Source organism: Calidris pugnax, unplaced genomic scaffold (assembly GCF_001431845.1).
Source record: "Calidris pugnax isolate Ruff unplaced genomic scaffold, ASM143184v1 scaffold20, whole genome shotgun sequence".
NCBI classification, from domain to species: Eukaryota; Metazoa; Chordata; class Aves; order Charadriiformes; family Scolopacidae; genus Calidris; species Calidris pugnax.
The window spans coordinates 15,868,578-15,889,717 of NW_015094510.1; the positions used below are offsets into that span (position 1 = coordinate 15,868,578).

Sequence of the window (21,140 nt, forward strand, 5' to 3'; positions counted from 1 at the left end):
TGTATCTGAGCTGTGACCGGATGGGCAGTGCCCTGCTCCTTTTTGCTCAGAGGTGCAGGAGCAGCAGGGTTTTAGACACTGGCCTTGACAGCACACTTTCCCTGGAGCATGCATTGCCTCACTGGAGCGAGGTCCCTAACCTGGAGGAATTAAATCGTACCTTTGTGTGAAGCGGGGAAGCTGTGAGGACTTGATGTACCTGAAAAAGAGCACTCCTTTCCTCTAAGGTTTGGCTCACAATAGCAGAGTCTGATGGCTTTTCTTCCCCAGTCTTCTGTAGTTGCTTTAAATTCTGTAAGATGTCTTCTGCCTTTTTTTCCAGGCCTCTTTATCAGTATTCTCTTCAATCTGTTGAACTTCAGGGAACATTTAACTACCTAAGTGAATATAGATGCAGATACATAGATATGATAACTGTGACCACAGGTCTTTCCTTTTTCATCATAATATTCTGCTTCTCATTATAAATTGTTAGAATCATAGAAGGGTTTGGGTTGGGAGGGACCTTAAAGATCATCGAGTTCCGACACCCCTGCCATGGGCAGGGACACCTCCCACCAGACCAGGTTGCTCAAAGCCCCATCCAGCCTGGCCTTGAACACTTCCAGGGATGGGGCATCCACAGCTTCTCTGGGCAACCTGTTCCAGTGCCTTACCACCCTCACAGTAAAGAATTTCTTCCTAATATCTAATCTAAATCTCTCCTCTTTCAGTTTAAAACCATTACCCCTCATCCTATCACTATACTTCTTGATAGAGTCCCTCCCCATCTCTCCTGTAGGCCCCAAGATTTCATGACAATTCACAACAAGAGTTGTGTCCTGGAACATTCTATGTGTTTGACAGGTCGCACTCAAATTACGTCCAAGAAAACAAACTTGTTTCTGGTGTATTCTGTTTTAAAACTACTCTGTATGCCAAATTGTAATGTATTTTAGAAAACATGATGGTATACATGTGAGTTGGTATAAATTGCATGGTTTATTCTAGCTTGCCATTTGGGAACTGCACATGTGTGTGCTGCAACAGGAGTGAACGGGCTGTAATGAGGATGAACTCAAATGCCTATTGAAGAAAACAAATTCTACTTGTTTAGATGTGGCTTGTAGACTTAGTTCTGGTGGGGTGGTTTAGTGCAAGTGATAACAAATCTTCATGTGCACTACTTGCCATGTACATTTCTAGTACATGTGTCCAGTTGTGCTAACCAGGTGCCCCTTGTGGGGCTTGTGCACAGCTGGGCAGCCTAAAGGAGTGGTGGACAGTGTGGCATCAGAGGGTGCTTGCTGAGAGGTCTTTGGTTGCTTTCCAACATCACATTTATGTGGGAAAGAAAGCTGTTAAAATACTATCTGAAAATGGTATTCCAGTCGTGGATTGCGTATGTTTATCTGCTGTACTGTTTGGGTTCACAGACATGTCATTAAACTAACCCGCCCCCCCACCAAAGCAATCTTAGTATCTGATTATAACTCTTCCAAACTCCTGGAACTACTTAAAGAAGTGTTTTTCTCTGTTCTGTTCTTGCCTCTGCCTTTTACTGCTTTGCAAAAACTTTAAAGTTTGCGGGAAGGGATAAAAACAGAAATAATGCCCGTGTCAGACAGCACATATGGAGGAATACGTGTTCATTTCAGCACTCTGTAAGTGCCCCTGAAATAGGGACTGGAGCTTTTCTGAAGGTTTAATTAACTTCTTGCCAAGTGTGAGGCAAGACAGCTGTACATGTGGAAAGGTGCAAGCATTAGTGAGCAATGCAGTACTTCCTCCTTTTTCATTTGTGGGACACTCAGTGAGCTGAGTTCCGAGGGCTGAGCTGAGCTCAGAGGGCTGAAAAATCAGCCCTCACAGGACAACGTCCAGATTTTGAGTAGAACCACAACACGGCACAAGGTGGTGGTCCAAGAAGGGATTCTTTGCTACCTTTTTGGTTATTTAGTCAGAACTGACAGCCTGAGCAATAGGTTTAAATTTTTGTAAAGATCTAACCAAAATTTAAGCAGTTTGTAAAAATCCAGAAGTGGGTTTCTCCAGAACTGATGTAACTGGAAGGTTTCACAATGGCTCATCCACTTTTGCTGCGGGTGTCAGTGTGAGATCATGATATTTTTGCTCTCTTCTGTGGTGAGCCTGAAGCTGAATCACAAGCTGTGTCTCAAATTTCTGTAAGCATCTGTGGATCGTTTGAGCACATTAAGTTACGTGGGGTCTGATCTGTGACTTCTGCCCCTCACCTCTCAGTAGAATTAACTGACTGAATTTCAGTGAAAGGTTCATCACTTTCTCTTGTCGCACAAATCTGATCTCTGCACCCAGATGTGAGCATTCTGAGGTGACAGCTCCTGTCCTGAAGAGGACAGTGCAGATTTAGCTGCTGTGACGGCAGAAGTAGTTGATGACCAACTTCTGTAGCAGCTGTGGTGTAGAAGACTTGGAAAATATTGTTCAACAATGTGGGTGTTCTTTTTAAATACTCTTTAATAAATATTTATTTTGTTCTTTCTTCTAATAACAGGTCAAATGCCAAGACTTTCTAAGGTAAATCTTTTTACTTTGTTCAGTCTCTGGATGGAGCTCTTCCCCTCGTCTGAGCAACACAAAAAATCACAGGTAAAATGTCTGTTTACTGTTAATTGGTATTTCTGAACAGATGCTAATAGCTCCTGCAGTTAATTTAACCTTACTGCTCTCTACATGATAAATAGTCCAGAGGGGAAAAAAAAACAACAAAAAAGACTGATAAACATTTTTCAGATATTTCTTAGAAGTAGAAAAAGATCCACTGATGGGAGAAAAATAGCAAAATGGATAAACAGCATGCTATTTCTGAAAAACTTTGAGAGGCAAGGTATGCCCCTGACAGGTGAAGCAAACAGTAAAAAATGCTGGTGGGTATTTTGAAGAGCATAACAAAGGATGCATGGTGTATAGCGAGCACTCCTTAGTATATACTTTAATATCAGTGTGGTTGATGGGGTAGAGGTAATTCTTTAAAATGTCAATGTTCATGATTGTAGAAGAGTTCTCTTGTACAGTGGAGGTGCCCGGAATGACTTGACCAAGAACTTGTGACAATGAAAAGAAACTGTCCTTGAGAATGGGTCTTCTAAACAGCTGCCAGTTACACTTCAAAGTAGAGGGGGATTTTCAGAGTGTCCTGGAACAGGACAAAGTGTTTCCTTTTGTGATCAGAGTTGTTATTGCACGCTTTAAAGTGATTACTGCTTTCTGCAGAGCATGCGCATGTGCTAAGATCCGTAGCGCATGTATCAACCAGGACAAGGAAAGATAGGAAAATAATTTGACTGACAATTAGGCCTAATTTTTGGAGCTTGGTATGTGCCAGGCTGGATCCAGAAGAGGGATAGATGAGCAGCATGCAGACTTCAAAAGCAGTTTCCTATTTAGTAATGTAGTTAGGAATGGCACTTGGGTTACAGCAGGGCTTTAGTACAGCCTCATTTCTGTAACCTCAAAAAAAAATTGAATAATTTACAGATCTAAGGCAACATTGTCCTGGTAGCAGCTGGATTACATGATGAGATCTGCTTCCCCACCTCCATCATCAGACTAGCCTGTATCCAGTTCCCTGACAATCCACGGGAATCTGGATGTAAGAGCTCTTGTCTGTGGTATGCAGACTTTTTCCGTGGAAGGTTCTTCAGAACCAGGATTCATTTCTATAAATGAAGAGATAGAAATAAAGCTAGAGAAGCTATTGGCTCCCGGGATGGTCAAGATTTAGGCAGAAATTAAATTCAAGAGCATTTCCAGATGCTGGATGATTCAGAGGGGTTTTCAGCTATAATTGACAGAATTTTCTATGCTGCTTCTGAGTGTTGTTATAGGCAAAGCAACAACCAGAAAAATCAGGAATTTGTGGCAAGTCCCTGTTGGAAGTTTGACAGGGGCACAGCACTCTGATATTAACAGACACATGTAGAAACCACCAAAAATAATTCTACTTAGGGGAAGTGTAACAGAGATTGTTTAATGATTCATATCACAATTTGTACTGAAAAGCTATATGCTCTGGTCCTGGCTGATTAGCATTACCCAAGGAGGAGCTGTAACATCTCTAAAGACTTGATGTTGAAAAAAGTAAACCAAAATAAAATAATAATAATGATGATGCATTTTTCTGTAGGTAAAGAAGAGTGGCCTAGTTGTGGTGAAAAACATGAAGATTGTCGGTCTTCATTGTTCCAGTACAGACCTGCATGCTGGCCAGATTGCTCTCATTAAACACGGGTCAAGACTTAAAAACTGTGACCTTTATTTTTCCAGAAAACCCTGTTCGACTTGTTTAAAAATGATTGTAAACGGTAAGCAATGACTGTAGCAGAGCAGAAGTAAATGCTATACTTGTGATCGGTGGTATCAGAAAGCCCGTTTTCTCTTTGGACTGTCCCAGTTGTGAATGCCAATCCCTAATTGGATTTCTTCCTAATTAGGAATAAATTCTTTACTGTGAGGGTGGTGAGGCACTGGAACAGGTTGCCCAGGGAAGTTGTGGATGTTCCATCCCTGGAGGTGTTCAAGGCCAGGCTGGATGGGGCTTTGAGCGACCTGCTCTATTGGGAGGTGTCCCTGCCCATGGCAGGGGGGTTGGAACTCGATGATCTTTAAGGTCCCTTCCAACTCTAACCATTCTGTGATTCTATGATTCTAATTTGTGTAGCCTGCACTGGTATTTTCCACAATACTGAAAACAATATTGGATGTACATTTTCTCAAGCTGATGATGAAGAAACTAGGGTTTACTACTGAGACCCTGTGTCTCTGTGCAACTATTATTATTATTGGTGGTTCTTGTCTCTGGGTTGGGATGTACAGCTGAGATTTGCCAGAGAAGCCTGATGACGAGGCCTACATTACAACATTTTTCCTTGCCCTCCCGTTGCTTGTCAGTGGCACCAGAGGAAGGGTGGTTTTTATACATAAATCACAGAGACTACCTTATGGTTTCCTTTTGCCAAGTGAGATGAGGACAAGTCAGATTATTCACTTCCTGAAATGGGATCTGTTGGGACAACCCTTCTGAAAGTATTGCTTTTTAATCTCAGCAGCAGCTTCTATTAGTGCTCACTTTTTTAATGCAGTGTTAATGTATCTGTTGTAGGGAAGATGCAAAATTAGGCTGCCACAAAGCTCTTACAACTTAGGAAATTCTGGTTTTTGTCAATAGTCTGATAAGCTCTTGTATATGGTAGCATTTTTGTTGTCCAGATGCTACTAAAACAGCATTCATGGCCTTAAAGGATTAAAAACAGGATTAGGCAATAGTGTTTCAAAAATTATGTTTATGTTCCACCGTGCTTGAATGGTTCTTTTTGCTGCATTATCTTCTCTTCCAGCTGGGGTGAACAGGATTTCCTACTGGCCTGCAGATCCTGAGATCAGCTTGCAGAATGAGGCCTCCAATCCCCTGACGACCGACGATGCAAAGCTAGATGCCAAAGCAGTAGAAAGACTCAAGTCAAACAGTCGTGCTCGAGTGTGTGTGTTGCTTCAGCCCTTGGTGTGCTATATGGTGCAATTTATTGAAGAAACTTCCACCAAGCTTGATTTTATTCAGAAAATAGCAAAATCTCAGCCTGACTCTAGTACTGACTTTTATACTGCGTGTAGGCAAGAGAGAATAAAAGAGTACGAAAGTTTATTCCTAATTTCAAATGAGGAGACGCACAAGCAAATATTGATGACGATGGGACTGGAGAACCTCTGTGAAAACCCATACTTCAGCAACCTTAGGCAAAATATGAAGGATCTTGTCTTGGTCTTGGCAACGGTGGCTGCCAGCGTCCCTGACTTTGGCTGCTTTGGGTTTTACAACAGTGAATCACGGCGAGCAAATGATACAGACCATCAGGGTCTGCCCCAAGACGTCGCGAGGCACTGCATGATCCAGGCCAGACTGCTCGCCTACCGCACAGGTGAGTTGTCACACCAGGGGAGGAAGAACGGGTCTCATGAGGAGAACGAGTTCTCAATTTCAGCCTTACTTCTTCCAAATACTTCCCCGAGCAAGCTGCTGAATTCCATTCCTACGTTGGTGAAACAGGAGCAGCAGCAGTAGTAAAATCTCCACGGGGGTACGTGGTATTGTGTGTGAAAGCACTGAGCTTTCCAAGAGAAAATCAGGGCAGGCATTTCACATAAGGGCTAGCAAAGCCTGCCATGCCAACATGTCCAACACCTGTCTGAAAATAGAATACAATGACATGTAAATTCTTCAAGCTGCTCTGAGGCTCTTTTTTTTTTACGGAGTTTTCACAAGATGTTTCTGTTACCAAATAAGTGCCAATATTTTAAGCATATTATGTACACCTCTTCAGAAAAGAGCAGTGAAATAACATCCTTCTAGTAGGGCATTAAGTACAGTTATGTTAAGCTTCCTAGCTCAAATCTTATTAGTGAAAGTGATTATATATCTGATGGGGGGTTTCTTTGCAAAGGTGCTGGAGTTTTGATGTGCAGGCTTTCAGGGTGGAAGGGTGGTTATTGACGATCTTTTGATACAGATGACTTCTGTTAGCTACTTTATTCTGTCTGGGTAGCAATGCAGAAAACTGGTACGTTCTTCCAAAGAACAGAATATGAAGACTTAAAAGTTGGTAGGACTCCTTAGTGATGATTTTTTCATCTAGATAGGGTAGATGCTTTTTTAAAACCCTAAAACCACACACACATATTTATAAAACCACACACACATATTTAGATGCTTTCCATTATTATATAGGTGGATATAATGGGAGCAAGATAGTAGGATACTTCCTGTGCTGGCTTAATATACATCAGTGACTAATAAATATGCAGAATATAAATAAAGTCAACCCTCATAAAACATATCTTTGGCAGGAAAGACCCTCTTTGAGTGATTGTATATGGGAGTGATACTAAGGATGGTGCTGGGGAAGATTTCCAAGTTCCATAAAAATCTTCCAAGTCACATAGTGAAATTTCTGTTCTGGTTTTCCTGTGGTGGCAGTAGGAAACACTCCCCAAAATCCATTTCTTAACATTTTGTCTCTGAGTTAGATATAAAATACAACTGGTTTCGATAGGAATTCAGACCACAGAACCGTAAATTTAAGGAATGGCAGAAATGATGTAATTAAATTAAGCAGTAAACAACAAGAAGGTTTTTATCAGTTTGTCGTCTCACATCAGTGACCCTGTCCACATAAATTCTTGTCACACATTTTCTTATCTGATATATGTATTGGTAGCTTCTTAGCATTTGTGAACAAATGTATGTAGCAAAGTCTGAGAGTGGCTGGCCTTGCAGTTAAAGCAGACGCAGCTTTTGCAGTAGACTCATATGATTTTGAAGCTCTTAATCTTTCTGCATTTCTTTTCTCCTGTCCATGGAGCAACAGTGAATGTTATTCCTTACTCTAGGATGTCATGTTAATGCACAGATAACTCAGAAATGCTTTATTTGTTATTTACTGCTAAAATTTTATGTATTTCAGAGGATCATAAAACAGGAGTTGGAGCTATTATTTGGGCAGAAGAAAAATCAGTGAGTATCGAAAAAGTTACTTTTTCTTGCATTCGAAATTCATGTACTTGTATCTGCTGTGAGCTTGTTATTTTACTTTAAGTTTATACAGGTGTGTTTTTCATACACAGGTACAGTGCTATAGAAAGCTTGCACTTCTTATTCTTTAGTAACTAAGCTAATGACTAGCTCATTGTTATGCTGTCAGGATGGAGGACTACAAAGATAATTAGGTGCCTAGAGGGCTACAAAGGTGATTAGGGGCCTGGAGTATCTCTCTTAGGAGGAAAAGCTGAGGGACTTGGGTCTTTTTAGTCTGGAGAAGAGAAGGCTGAAGGGGGATCTGATCTATAAATACTTAAAGGGTGGGTGTCCAGAGGATGGGGTGAGTCTTTTTTCAGTGGTGCCCAGGGACAGGACAAGAGGAAACGGGCACAAACTTGTACATAAGGAGTTCCATCTAAACATGAGGAGGAACTTCTTCACTTTGAGGGTGGCAGAGCACTGGAACAGCCTGCCCAGAGAAGTGGTGGAGTCTCCAACTCTGGAGACGTTCAAAACCCGCCTGGACATGTTCCTGTGCAACCTGCTCTAGGTGGACCTGCTTTGGCAGCGGGGTTGGACTAGATGATCTCCAGAGGTTCCTTCCAACCCCATGTGATTCTGTGATTCTGTGAAGTATAATTGAGTTTAGTAACTACTACAGTGTCTCTGCTTCACTTTTCAGTGTCAGTTATTCCAGGTGTCCTGGTGCTGCAAGGTTTTTCCAGAGCTGTTGGTCAGGCAGCATGTGCCTGCTCTGCATGGCCCTTCTCCACAACTCTTTTTTTGGAGAGGTCTCAGTGCAATCACAGCCTGACAATCTCTTGAGGGTTTTTGTTGCAGTTGAAGGGCTGTACTGGCTTTAGCACATTCCTGTTCGGATCAAAGTGGTATTTTTCCACAAATAATTTTACTGTGCTTTTTCCCATCCGAACATAAAGTTTTTATTTCTTTATGTCTCTGATTATGCCTGTTACTGAAGCTTCATTCTTTGTGCAGCTGCAATATACTCTCCATTTGTTTTTAGAGCTTCAGTCACCAGCTGCTTATTGCTGTTTTGTTTCTTGTTCTGATTTCAGTCGCGGGTTTCTACCTGTTCAGCCTCCTGGTCACCGGGGCTGTTGAGAGCCTGGTGAAACACAGTCTGTGGCACCTCAGGGACTAACTCCAGCTGTCTTTAATTTTGTACAGCGCAGAAATATTTAAGGCCTAACTACTGCAGACTTTTTGTTCCTGCTATCAGTGTTGATTTTAAAAGGAAAGCCTCTAAAGCCTGGTGCAGAGTGTTGTCCACAGTTTGCCCATGTGGGTGCTGTGGATCTTAGTGGAAAAGCTCCATGCAGACATGGAGCAGTTAGCAGGAGCTGAGTTCCCTTTGAACTGCTGTAACTGATAATGTGAAAGCATACATTGCACAACGCTTTGACTTAGCATTCAGTTTAAATGTCTCCCAATTTGATGCTTTGCTTACTATTGCAGAGAAGCTGTGATGGAACAGGAGCCATGTATTTTGTAGGCTGTGGCTACAATGCCTTTCCTGTTGGATCTGAATACGCTGATTTTCCACACATGGACGATAAACAAAAAGATCGGGAAATCAGAAAGTTCAGATACATTATACATGCGGAGCAGAACGCCTTGACATTTAGGTAATGGGTTCATTTTTACCACAGAAGAGGAGGAGATGGTTCAAAAACAATTCCATGACAAATGCGTGATGTCACTGTGATGAAGTGTGGATTGCAATCACAGTCTTGTTTATGCCTGTGATGCAGAACTTGGATGTGCATGGACAGTCAGCTCCTTTCGTTCCTTCAAAATTCCCAAGTAAACTTGGCTTTTAAAGGATATTCATTCCAATGCGTGGCAGCTCTCCTTCAGATAGAAGCCACTGCCTCTGCTTCCTACTAGGACCATGCTATAACCTGAAATATGGAAGTGTGGCAATCACTGAGGCTTTTGAAAATGACGTGTGTGGAGAGGTGGGATGGGTGTTTTGTTCACAGACAGTAAAACCAAATCAGGTACCGTTGTGTACTTGTGCACTTGATGAGATATAAGTGGCTTCTGAGAGAAGATAACACAACACTTTTTTTGCTTGCTCTTGCTCAAATTTGTCACTTTTTAAAACTATCAAGGTATAAACTCTGAAATTCTGTTTTCTGACTGCTCGTAGGTGTCGAGAAATAAAGCCGGATGAGAGAAGCATGATATTTGTGACGAAATGCCCATGTGATGAATGTGTCCCGTTAATCAAAGGGGCTGGTATCAAGCAGATCTATGCGGGAGATGTTGATGCTGGAAAAAAGAAAGCAGACATCTCCTATATGAAGTTTGGCGAACTTGAGGGTGTAAGCAAATTTACAGTAAGTCTGTAATTGTACTATATTCTGAAAATTCTGGACAGCACTGGGGGAGCGTGGAGTGAGCAGTCATCTTCAGCCAGCACAGAGGAGTGTTCTCTTGTGCTGTTTAGTCAAGGGAGTGGAATGGAGAGGTTGCTCTGTCACGACACTGGGGAGAAGTGCTGTGCCATACGCCAGGTGCTGGGGCCGAGTGTGTCTGTTTTCTCTAATTTCCTTGCGGATTTCCTTCAAACTCGTTGCCGTTGTTTGATGTGGTCTCTTCACACTCCACAGTTCTCTCCGAGCCTCCCTGTCACAGCACGGCTGCTGCTGTGGGAGATCACTGGGGGATTTTGTAGGCCCTTCCAGCAGCTCCTGAAAGAGCCGCGGTGGGTTTTGAAGGTGGCCAAGTGCACCTGCGCTCAGGGTGCTCACCGTGACAGGCAGCAGCGGTGTCGGTTTGAACAGGATGATTTCCCAGTCTCAAGGCAGTAAATGGCCACGTATCCCTTAATAGCTTTTTATCCTCAAAGCAAGAATGCATTAGAGGAAGAGCCCTTCATTTCCCACTTCACCCTTAGTCGTGTCTTACAGTGAAGGACTGTAGGGTGCTTTTGTTTTCCTCCTTTTGCTCTTTCTTTTATCTTCTGGAATAAGTAAACTTCTTGTTCTTCTTTTACCAGTGGCAACTGAATCCACTGCACAATAACGCCCTCGAATTCCATGACCCCACAGCCAGGGAAAGTAAGTATTTTTTCATTAATTCTTTTTACGGCTGAAATCAATAAGTGAGATCACATTTTAAACAAGCCTGAATCCATCTGGGATTGATTAGTCTTAATTAATCTTTATTTCAATTAGTTAAATTTTGCTGTGAAAACTTCTCTGAGCTTTTTTAATAGATGAACTAGCAGCAAGTTGAAAACAATTTGTTTTAACAAATGCTTGGCGTTGGCACACGTTACAAAACCAAATAATGCTGTTATCAAGGTTGAAAGTGTGGTGTTTTGCTCATAGATCATTTCAGACTACTTTATCATGTTTTAAATTTTGTTCTATAAAGATTTTTTTATATTGTGTTCTAGAAAAAGCGCCATTTTTTTCAAGAGAAATTGGAAACATCAAAGTCATTTAAATATCTTCTGCAGAAAATGTCAGTGCTTCTTTTACAAAGTGGAATCTATGCCAATGCTTTTCAATCAACGTTTATTTTTGTGTGTATATACACACATATATAATATAAAGGCCACAAAATCCTTGTCAGCCTGCACCCCTGTAGCAGGGGAGCTGTCATCTTCTGGAAACAGAGTTTAGATGAATCTAATGTCGAAGCTGATTTGTGCTACAAAAGGGAACCACCATTGGCGTCTACTGTCAGCTACCGGTCCTTAAAATGTTTCTCATCCAGAGGGGAAAATAATGTGGAATAAGCAGCTAAATAATTTTTGTGCCTCAAGCACGAAGATATGGAGTGTACAGACAGTTGGCAGTTACTGAAAGCATTGGGCACTGTGCTAGGACCCTGAAAAAGGCTGAAGGTGGGTTTTGTAGCACATAAATAGCCACGTGCTACAAGCCAATTCCTAATACCTAGTGAGCCAGATTAGTGGAGAAGTCTCTTTGTTAGATATTCCCTTATGAGTCGGGGGGAAAGAAGGGAGGAAGGGCTCAGAGCAGTGTTTATGGCATTAGTAATCACTGCAAAACGTTAGGGCCTGTTTGTCCTCCTCTCTGCTGATGGTTTTTAAACCCAGCTGGAGAAAGATTCATCCTGGCGTGCTTTGTTTGACAACTTTTAACAGGGTTCATTTTTCTAACAATGTTTTTTTCGGGATGGTATGCTTGCATTTTCAACACAGAACTGTTTTAAGTTGCTATTTTTCCTCAGTATGTTTCTTTTACTATAATTATTGTGTCTTCCTCTGGGGAAGAAGACAAGCTCCCCCACCTCAACCCCCCACCTGATGTTATTCCAGTGTGTCTGTGTGTGTTCAGTATTTAAACTGTGCTTAGTATTATATTAAAGTTTCATGATTTTTTTTTTCTTTAGATGGAGTCCAGAAAACAAAATCACTAGATGACCAGCAGCACCAAAACAAGAAACTGTGTCTTGGTCACTACTGAGTAATTACGCACTTCTGCAGTCTTGCTTTATACTTTTTATAATGCAGCCTGTTTGCACTTTCAAATAAGGAAGAGTTTTATTTATTGTTTGGAAAGTGATTTTTAAATAAGTTTATTTATGATGTCTTAAATGTTTTACAGAATTACCTGAAGGTCTTTTTAATTTAGAAGTTCCTGGGAAAAAAATGCTGCTTATATTTTCTCTGAAAGTAACTGGGTGGATAATCATTGTTAACACATTAAAAAAAAAAAATACTGAAAGTTTATTACCAGAAGATCACAGTAATAACAAAGTGGTATCTTTTTTGCTTGGTGTATGGATTGAGGAAATGGATTTCTAAGTTCTGGGCTAGCAGAATGCAGAAATAAGCCCTAGTTCTTCAAGGACAATTGTCAAGGGAATCTTCTAGGGAATGGTAGATAAATAATCACCAACAATTCCTGTTTCTGAAGGTGGCTTTTGCTTCTCAATCTGCCTGTATAAAGGCGACAAAGCCACAGGGGTGGCAGTCGTTGCTAGGTCAGTGATTTGAAGATCAGGCTTGTCTCTCACACATACTCTCTTCCCAGTCCCACAGCAGCAGAGCCGTTTTGTTTTGTGGTCCTTGCGTTGCTGCTCTGTGTGCTTCCTCGTGGGCGTCCCGTCGGAATCAATGTAGACAAAGATCAGTTTGCTTTTTTCTCAGCTTCTGGATGCAGGCAGAAACCAAAGTGGCTGAATGTATCTCACTGGCCCCGACACACTGTCGTGGCTTAGGCACTACGTGGCGATTGCTAGGGTTTAGGTTTTGTTCATCTTCACTAACAGGCTTCTAGGACTACAGAAGCTAAAAAGGTTCCTGGTGTCCTGTTGTTTCTTAGGTAGGATGGAACCAGTGGAATAGCCTGAATCTTTTCAGGTGCCAGTCTCTTGGATGACGACACGTGGAACGAGGGTGGTGTTAGAAGAGCCGGTGAAACTGTGGTGTTAATGTTGTAGCTGGTTTGAGGGGGTGGTGGGTAGGTAATGGGTAATCAGAACAGAGAGTTGTACCCAGTGTCTTTGGAGAGGTCACTCTCCTTATTCCCATCTCTTTGCTGCTTGGAATATGACCTCCAGTTGTTTGTTTCAGCAGATGTTCCAAGACTTTCTGTTCACTCCTCTGCTGAGCTCTCAAGTGCAAACGCCTTAAACCTTTTTCTGCTGCTGCTGGTAGGATACACAAACAGCCTTTTCCCAGCCCCTTCACACATCTTGTCTTCGCTGCCCTCCCTAAAGTCCTGGAAGGGGATTCCTGTCTTAAGATGCTACTGTAGGTTCTGCGTGTTTCTCTTAGGCTTTGGAAAAGGTTGGAACTAGATAGCAAACCTGTGATTGGATAGTGTGCAAATCATCCTTCAGATGATCCTTCAGTCAGGTCCTTCTGACTCTCATCCAGAGTCTCCTTCTCTGGAGACGTTCAAAACCCACCTGGACATGCTCCTGTGCAACCTCTCTAGGTGGACCTGCTTTGGCAGGGGGCTTGGACTAGGTGGTCTCCAGAGGTCCCTTCCAACCCCATATCATTCTGTGGTCCTTAACGTGGCATTAATTATATGGAGTCTGTTCTCACACAGTTTGGCTACTGGTCTTGCAACTTAGGGTACAGTTCTTGATGCTTGGAGCTGCAGCAAGGAGCTGTGATTCCCCACAGTATAACTTCATTCTTGAGTACCAGGTCTTCAGAACGGTGGAACGCTGATATCCTCTTACCACCATGAGAATCCGCTCTCAGTGGAGCTGGAGAAGCTGCTGTTTTTCTGAGCCTGCTTAGACTTGGAGGCTCCTCTAGGGCTGCTGGTTCAGTGTGGGGTGGGCAGAGTTAGCAGGAGAAATCTCATCAGGCATCTGGCTGACCTCCTGCAGGCACCACCGCTGTCTTGCGAAGCAGGGGGCACCTGGCTTCATTTCCCAGGACGAGGGAGTGAATGAAGGAGAAAAATCTGACACTGTTTGTCATCTAAGGGAAGGGTGGTGAAACTCGTTTTTGCGTCACGCCACCGAAAGAGTGCTTTTTCACAGTAGCTCAGGAGGAAATGGCTGAATTGCCACGTCACCAGGTTTTGTAATCTAGTGTGGAGGAATCAGGGTCCTGAATTTAGGACAAACAGATCCAGCTGCAAGAGCTCCATGCCTCACCTGTCCTATCCAGGGTCCAGGGCCTGGTTCGTGGATGCCCCACGAACCTCAGAAAGACAGTTTTTTCTTCTCATCAAAGATAGTTTCATTATGAGTTTAAAGTGAAATGCTGGTGTTTTCATAAGCAAGGTTGTCATCTGTTTTTAAATCATAAATATTTTACTTTGGCCTGTTTGCTTCACACACACACTTCTTTTAAGCATCTAGTCTTAGAATAAATACTCTTGGCTTTTCCTACAGATCAGAGGAAGGCTGTCCAGATTAGAGTAAAAAGTCAACCCCACCCACTGAAACCTTCTTGTTTCCATAATCAGTCTTCTGCTTGAGGTAGAAGCAGGAAAAAAAAAAAAAACAAGGGCAAGTTTAAGGCCCTTTCAAGTTTTATAGTGATTAGTCAGCTGGTACCAAAATGAGTAAAGAAGTCAGTGTCTTTATAGGAACAGCTGAAATTGAAAAGTCCCTGAAACGTCGTAGGTGGCCTGGGTACATGGAGAGGTGAATCAAGATAGAAGTCACATACCACACGCATTAAATGACTACGCTTCAGTGAATGCTGCTGGGAGTCTGTACTTCGTGAGGAGTTAAGATTTTACCTTTACTTCTTATTGTTTTTTTTTAAAAGAGGATTTTTGTACAAAACTTTCCATGAAACTTTGAATTGCTTGTAGGGCTGACGGCTTCCAAGTCTGGCTTGATTTCTTCCAAGTCGTGCTGTATTTCTACAGATTCCTCCAGATGCTCCCAAATCTCTGCAGGCTCCCATTATCAGTGTAACTCTACTTCTTTTAGCTCTTGCTGTGATTACAAAAGTAGGGTCTTTACCCTGGACAACAGGAACAGTGTGGATGGGGTTTCTCTCTCAACCCATGGACTCTGTAAGTGCTGCTGTGCATGTCATCTGCTCACCAGGGAGAGCCACGGGTGACCGGACTTCTCCTGCAGTGCTTGTTTTGCAAATGAACTCTAGGATGTTTATTTCTTACATAAAAAAGAACGATGTATTTAAAATTAAGAAATGTAAAAGCTATATATTTTATACATTGTATGAAATGTCCTTACGCGTTTTGGGCCTCTGCCGTTCATTTCAGGGCAGTCATTTTAATTGCAGGTATTACCTGTCAGTAATGACCTGGCCTCTTGACTGAGAATGACGAAAATTCTCTGTTAATTGTCTGCCTTACAGCAAAACATGTTTTCTGCTAATAAACTAACCTGCAGGTTAAGTGCTGAAGCGTGTTTTTAAGTGCTTTGGGTTAATAGAAACATTACGGAGTGCTTTGAAACGCTCACACCCTTCACCAGCCCCATGCTGTCCTTGTTCCTTCCAGGCCCAGGTGGGCTGGGACTGCTCTGCTCTGCTCTGCCTGAAGAATTTGTCTCAACATGAGGCTGTGCCTCCTGCCAGCCCCCAGGGGAAGCACCAGGGTCCCCTCCCTCGGCCCCTCCAGCATTAATTCCCTCCTCCTTGGGAGAGTGAGAACTGCCTCAGGGAGCATCGCCTGAGCTGCCACCTCCACAGTCTCTTGGTTGGAAGGGACAGAAGTGCAGAATTGGTCCCTGCTGCCCCCCCTGCCTTGCTGCCCCACGTTACAGGTGTACACAGGCATCTTCATTCGTAGTCACCCCAGAGGGGGGTCGCTGTGGGTGGGGGGGGCTGTGTGTGTCAGTCTGTAACACTGGCAGATCTATAGCACGCAGCAGGTGATGCTGAAGGCCTGACCCATCAGGGCTTTTACATCCCTGGAGATGGAGGGATGGAGTGTACCCTCCACAAGTTTGCTGACAATACAAAACTGGGAGGGGTTGTTGACACGATGAAGGACTGTGCTGCCATCCAGCAAGACCTGGACAGGCTGGAGAGCTGAGCAGAGAGGAACCTGATGTACTTCAATAACGGCAAGTGTAGGGTGCTGCACCTGGGGAGAAATAACCCCAAGCACCAGTACAGGTTGGGGGCTGAGCTGCTGGAGAGCAGCTCTAAGGAGAAAGACCTGGGAGCAATAGGATGAGCGTGAGCCAGCAATGTGCCCTTGTGACCAAGAAGGCCAATGGCACCCTGGGGGGCATCAAGAAGAGTGTGACCTCTTCATCAAGTCGAGAGAGGTCATCCTGCCCCTCTACTCTGCCCTGGTGAGGCCCCATCTGGAGCACTGTGTCCAGTTCTGGGCTCCCCAGTTCAAGAAGGACAGGGAACTGCTGGAGGGGTTTACAGCAGAGGGCTACAAAGATGATTAAGGGCCTGGAGCATCTCCCTTATGAGGAGAGGCTGAGGCACTTGTGTCTTTTTAGTCTGGAGAAGAGAAGGCTGAGGGGGGATCTGATCAATGCCTATAAATACTTAAAGGGTGGGTGTCCAGAGGATGGGGCCAGTCTTTTTGCAGTGGTGCCCAGGGATAGGACAAGAGAAAATAGGCACAAATTTGTATATAAGAAATTCCACCTAAACATGAATAGGAACTTCTTTACTTTGAGGGTGGCAGAGCACTGGAACAGGCTGCCCAGAGAACTGGTGGAGGCTCCGTCTCTGAAGACATTCAAAACCCACCTGGACAAGTTCCTGTGCAACCTGCTCTGGGTGGACCTGCTCTGGCAGGGGGGTTGGACAAGATGATCTCCAGAGGTCCCTTCCAAACCCCATGTGATGCTGTGATTCTGTGATCCACCTTGCTGTAGCCCTGCTCTAGGGCAGGTGGGCTGAAGGCCCGTTAGCCAGCAGAGCACGTCAGGGCTACTCCTACAGTTTGTTTTCCTGTTTAACTTGGTCTGAAAGGAATCCGCTCGCTGCACTCCAAGACCGGCTGGTGTCAGGGAGCCACAGGCAGTAAGCGGGGACAGATGGGAGATGCATTTCAGAAGGGCTCTTGAACCGAAATGTCATTGTAGACACACAGTGGGATGTGGTCAGCGGGGCTGGCAATGGAACAGGCTTCCCAGAGCCATGTCTAATGGAAGTATTACTCTGAAGAGCTTTGCAGTCCTCTAAATAGAATTTCTTGTTGTTGTTTGAGCCATCCTGCCTGCGAACCAGACTTCAAGTGCCTGTTTGACTTTAATTTGTTAGATCCAGTGACATTTCTTGGACACTGAAAAAACAAAGGTAGCAGATGGTGCGTGCTCATTTCTAATAGAATCACAGAATCTCAGAATCACATGGGGTTGGAAGGGACCTCTGGAGATCATCTAGTGAACCACCACCCCCCCCCCCAAGCAGGTAGAGCAGGTTGCACAGGAACTTGTCCAGGCGGGTTTTGAATGTCTCCAGAGATGGAGACTCCACAACCTCTCTGGGCAGCCTGTTCCAGTGCTCTGCCACCCTCAAAGTGAAGTTCCTCCTCATGTTTAGATGGAACTTCTTATGTTTGAGTTTGTGGTTGTTTCCTCTTGTCCTATCCCTGGGCACCACTGAAAAAAGACCAGCCCTGCCCTCCTGACACCTTCCCTTTAAGTATCTGTATGCAATAGACCTGTGTGTAGGTTGGTATGTAATAGATCTGTGTCACCCTGTCATTAATGAAGCTGGTGATAGTGCCCCAGGAGGTGGATAGTCCCACCTCCTGATAGCATGACGGATACAAGTAGGGCCAAGATGGAGGTCGTTACCTTTGTGACATGCTAAAACAGTCCGTTGATGCTGATGTGCCTCCATGGGGCATGTTGCTGGTCACAGTCAGAGACTGATCCTGCGGCCCCTGGGTGAGAAGACGAAGGACAGCACTGCAAAGTCTTCCCTGCTGGGAGGGATGAGGCAAAGGGCTGCTGTGCTGATGCTGTTGGTGGCTTAAGGAGCCTGAGTCAGACACAGCTCCTCAGTTTGGTTCCCCAGCCCTAAACTGGAGCCTTTTTTGCCTTTGCTGCATCCAGAGAAGCGTGGCCAGCAGGTTGAGGGACGTGATTCTGCCCCTCTACTCTGTGCTCGTGAGACCCCACCTGGAATACTGTATCCAGCTTTGGAGTCCTCAGCACAGGAAGGACATGGACCTGTTGGAACGGGGCCAGAGGAGGGCTACAAAAAATGATCAGAAGGATGGAGCACCTCTCCTGTGAGGACAGGCTGAGAGAGCTGGGGTTGTTCAGCCTGGAGAAGAGAAGGCTCTGGGGAGACCTTATAGCAGCCTTCCAGTACCTGAAGGGGACCTGCAGGAGGGGTGGGGAGGGATGCTTTATCAGGGAGTGTAGCGATAGGACAACAGGTAATGGTTTTAAACTGAAAGAGGGGAGATTTAGATTAGATATTAGGAAGAAAGTCTTTCCTGTGAGGGTGGTGAGACACTGGAACAGGTTGCCCAGAGAAGCTGTGGATGCCCCATCCCTGGAAGTGTTCAAGGCCAGGCTGGATGGGGCTTTGAGCGACCTGCTCTGGTGGGAGGTGTCCCTGCCCATGGCAGGGGGGTGGAACTCGATGATCTCTAAGGTCCCCTCCAACCCAAACCCTTCCATGATTCTACGAAAACGGTCTCCTGCTCCCCACCGGCGGCAGCCGTCAGGCCGGGGGGTGCAGGGCCCCGCCGCTGCCGCCAGGGGGCGCTGTGAGGAGGGGGAAGGCACCGCGGGGCCGAGGGGCGCTGGGGCCGGGAGGCGGCGGCCGGTACCGGCTGCCGGGCCCCGGGGAGAGGGGAGGGAGTGTGGGCAGGGCCGGCACCGCGGGGCCGCACCGCACCGGGCACCCAGGGAACCCGCCCCCTGCCGGCAGCCACAGGCAGAGGGGCGCTGGTGCTGGCTGTAACGGCCAGAGCGTCTGAAAGGGCTCGGAACAGAATCACAGAATCATCTAGGCTGGACGGGGGGTGCAGGGCCCCGCCGCTGCCGCCAGGGGGCGCTGTGAGGAGGGGGAAGGCACCGCGGGGCCGAGGGGCGCTGGGGCCGGGAGGCGGCGGCCGGTACCGGCTGCCGGGCCCCGGGGAGAGGGGAGGAATAAGGTTTCCCCTCAGCCTCCTCTTCTTCAGGCTGAATAACCCCAGCTCCCTCAGCCTCTCCTCATAAGATTTACTCTCCAGACCCCTCACGATCCTTGTTGCCCTTCTCTGGACCCGCTCCAGCAACTCAATGTCTTTCTTGTGGTAGGGGGCCCAAAACTGGTCACAGTACTCCAGGTGGGGTCTCACCAGTGCCAAGTACAGGGGGACAATCACCTCCAGGGTCCTACTCACCACACTGTTCCTGATACAGGCCAGGATGCTGTTGGCCTTCTTGGCCACCTGGGCACACTGCTGGCTCATGTTCAGCCGACAGTCAACCAACACCCCCAGGTCCTTTTCTGCCAGGCAGCTCCAGCCACTCTGCCCCCAGCCTGTAGCGCTGCCTGGGGTTGTTGTGACCCAAGTGCAGGACCCAGCACTTGGCCTTATTGAAACTCATCCCGTTGGTCTCAGCCCATCGATCCAGCCTGCCCAGATCCCTCTGCAGAGCCTCTCTGCCCTCCAGCAGGTCGACACTGCCACCCAACTTGGTGTCATCTGCAAATTTGCTGAAGGTTGTGAGATGGGAAAAAGCCATGGGGCTGGTGGGACCGTTGTGTGGGTAAGGGGCATCTCCTGGGTCACCGAGCCACCGCGCTGGGGCTGGGAACAGACATGCAGGGGAAAGCGCTGGGCACGGCTCTTCTCCGGGGTGTTTCACAGCGTGACATTTACCTTCTGTGTACTCACCTGAACTTTTCCCCCTGGTGCTCCTGAGGAGCCGGGCCCTGCCTGGGTGCCGGGTGTCCCCCCGGGGTGACAGGACCCCTCTGCGCTCCCACCGCTGGCCAAGGGATGGGGTCTGGTCCCGCTTTATCGCGGGTGGTGCCTCTGCAGCACGTCAGTCCCTGGCACTGCAGAGGTTTACCGACAGCAAGGAAGCCTTTGCAGTCTGCCTGCCGTGGTTTTGTTTTTTTTTTTCTCCTCCTTCGCCTTCATTGCTCAACTCTCTTTACTTGGGCTCTGGTGAGGTCACCTCACGGCTTTGCCAGTACATTTTCCCCCAGGGCAGCTCAATTTCTAACTTGGGAGGAAAAATGAAGGGTTGGAGCAGCCTGGGGAAACCGTGAAGCGTTTGAACAAATAAGTGTAGTGAGAGCCCGGCCTCGGGGAGGTGTCACACGAGCGCCAGCACAGACACAGTCCCCTCCCTCTACCTGGAAAGACCTATGTAAGATGGTAGGAATGCCACCACGTCCACCCGCAGCAAGCCTTCCATGCCCACCATGGGGCAAGGCGGGTTTAGCTGGAGGAAACACAACCCCAGTAGAAGCTGAGGGGCTTGGCAGCGTGGCCAGGAGTGGCATTTATTAGCAGGAGAGCTGGGTCTTTGTGGGAGTGCACACATGTCTCTCCTCCCTCAGCAATGCCCGCCGTCCCCGGGGACACGCTGCCAGCAGTGCCGTCCTCAGTGTCGCCGTTGGCAGGAAGCGTGACCCACTGCCACCGCAGCCAGAACCTGCTCTGTCCCCTGAGCTAATTGTGGCTCTGCCCTTGACACTCCTCGGGGCACGGTGTCCATCTGTGAAGATCATTTTTCCACCCTCCCCAACACACCCAGCTTTAAAATGGGGAGGAGGTGCCTTTCTCCACCCCAGCCCGGGAGCTCACAAGCCCTGCTCCCTGCAGGCTCCTGCTTGTCCTAGGCACACGGAGCCCCTCGGGCATCTGACCACCTGCCCCAGCAGAGGAGGGGTTGGTTTGCCCCCCAGTAGCCACCACTGGGGCAGGGCTGTGCCCGGGTGTGCTGCCACCGGCTGAGGAGCTCACCCCATCTGCCTGCCCACACACAGCTCCCAACAGACACAAAAGGGGCTCCCCTTGGACAAGGGTATTTTTAAACCCTCTCCAAAGCCCGGTGGAGCCAGCTGTTCCACAGGCGAGCTGAAGGGCACGGGCAAAGCTGCGCACTGGGAGAGGTGACGTACCCAGCAATTTGGAGATAAAGGGCCCCTATTCATAAGAGTTGAGTGAGGCACGTCGTGGCCCCAAAGATAGGTTCCTGTCTT

The 21,140-nt window shown here is 46.3% G+C and overlaps 1 protein-coding gene across 2 annotated transcripts in view; it reads left to right on the forward strand.

Moving 5' to 3' along the window:
- CDADC1 (cytidine and dCMP deaminase domain containing 1) overlaps positions 1–15,399 on the forward strand; it is a 16,308-nt gene extending 909 nt beyond the window's left edge. Inside the window, exons 2-9 of one of the 2 annotated variants that reach the window (XM_014966222.1) lie at positions 2,516–2,610; positions 4,148–4,325; positions 5,358–5,936; positions 7,479–7,528; positions 9,029–9,198; positions 9,726–9,915; positions 10,578–10,638; positions 11,945–15,399. In XM_014966222.1, coding sequence (XP_014821708.1) covers positions 2,516–2,610; positions 4,148–4,325; positions 5,358–5,936; positions 7,479–7,528; positions 9,029–9,198; positions 9,726–9,915; positions 10,578–10,638; positions 11,945–12,018 — 1,397 coding nt within the window. In that variant the 3' untranslated portion in view covers positions 12,019–15,399. The remainder of the gene's footprint in view (positions 1–2,515; positions 2,611–4,147; positions 4,326–5,357; positions 5,937–7,478; positions 7,529–9,028; positions 9,199–9,725; positions 9,916–10,577; positions 10,639–11,944) is intronic. The other variant, XM_014966223.1, reaches the window with a different exon arrangement.
- The last annotated feature ends 5,741 nt before the right edge of the window (positions 15,400–21,140 follow it).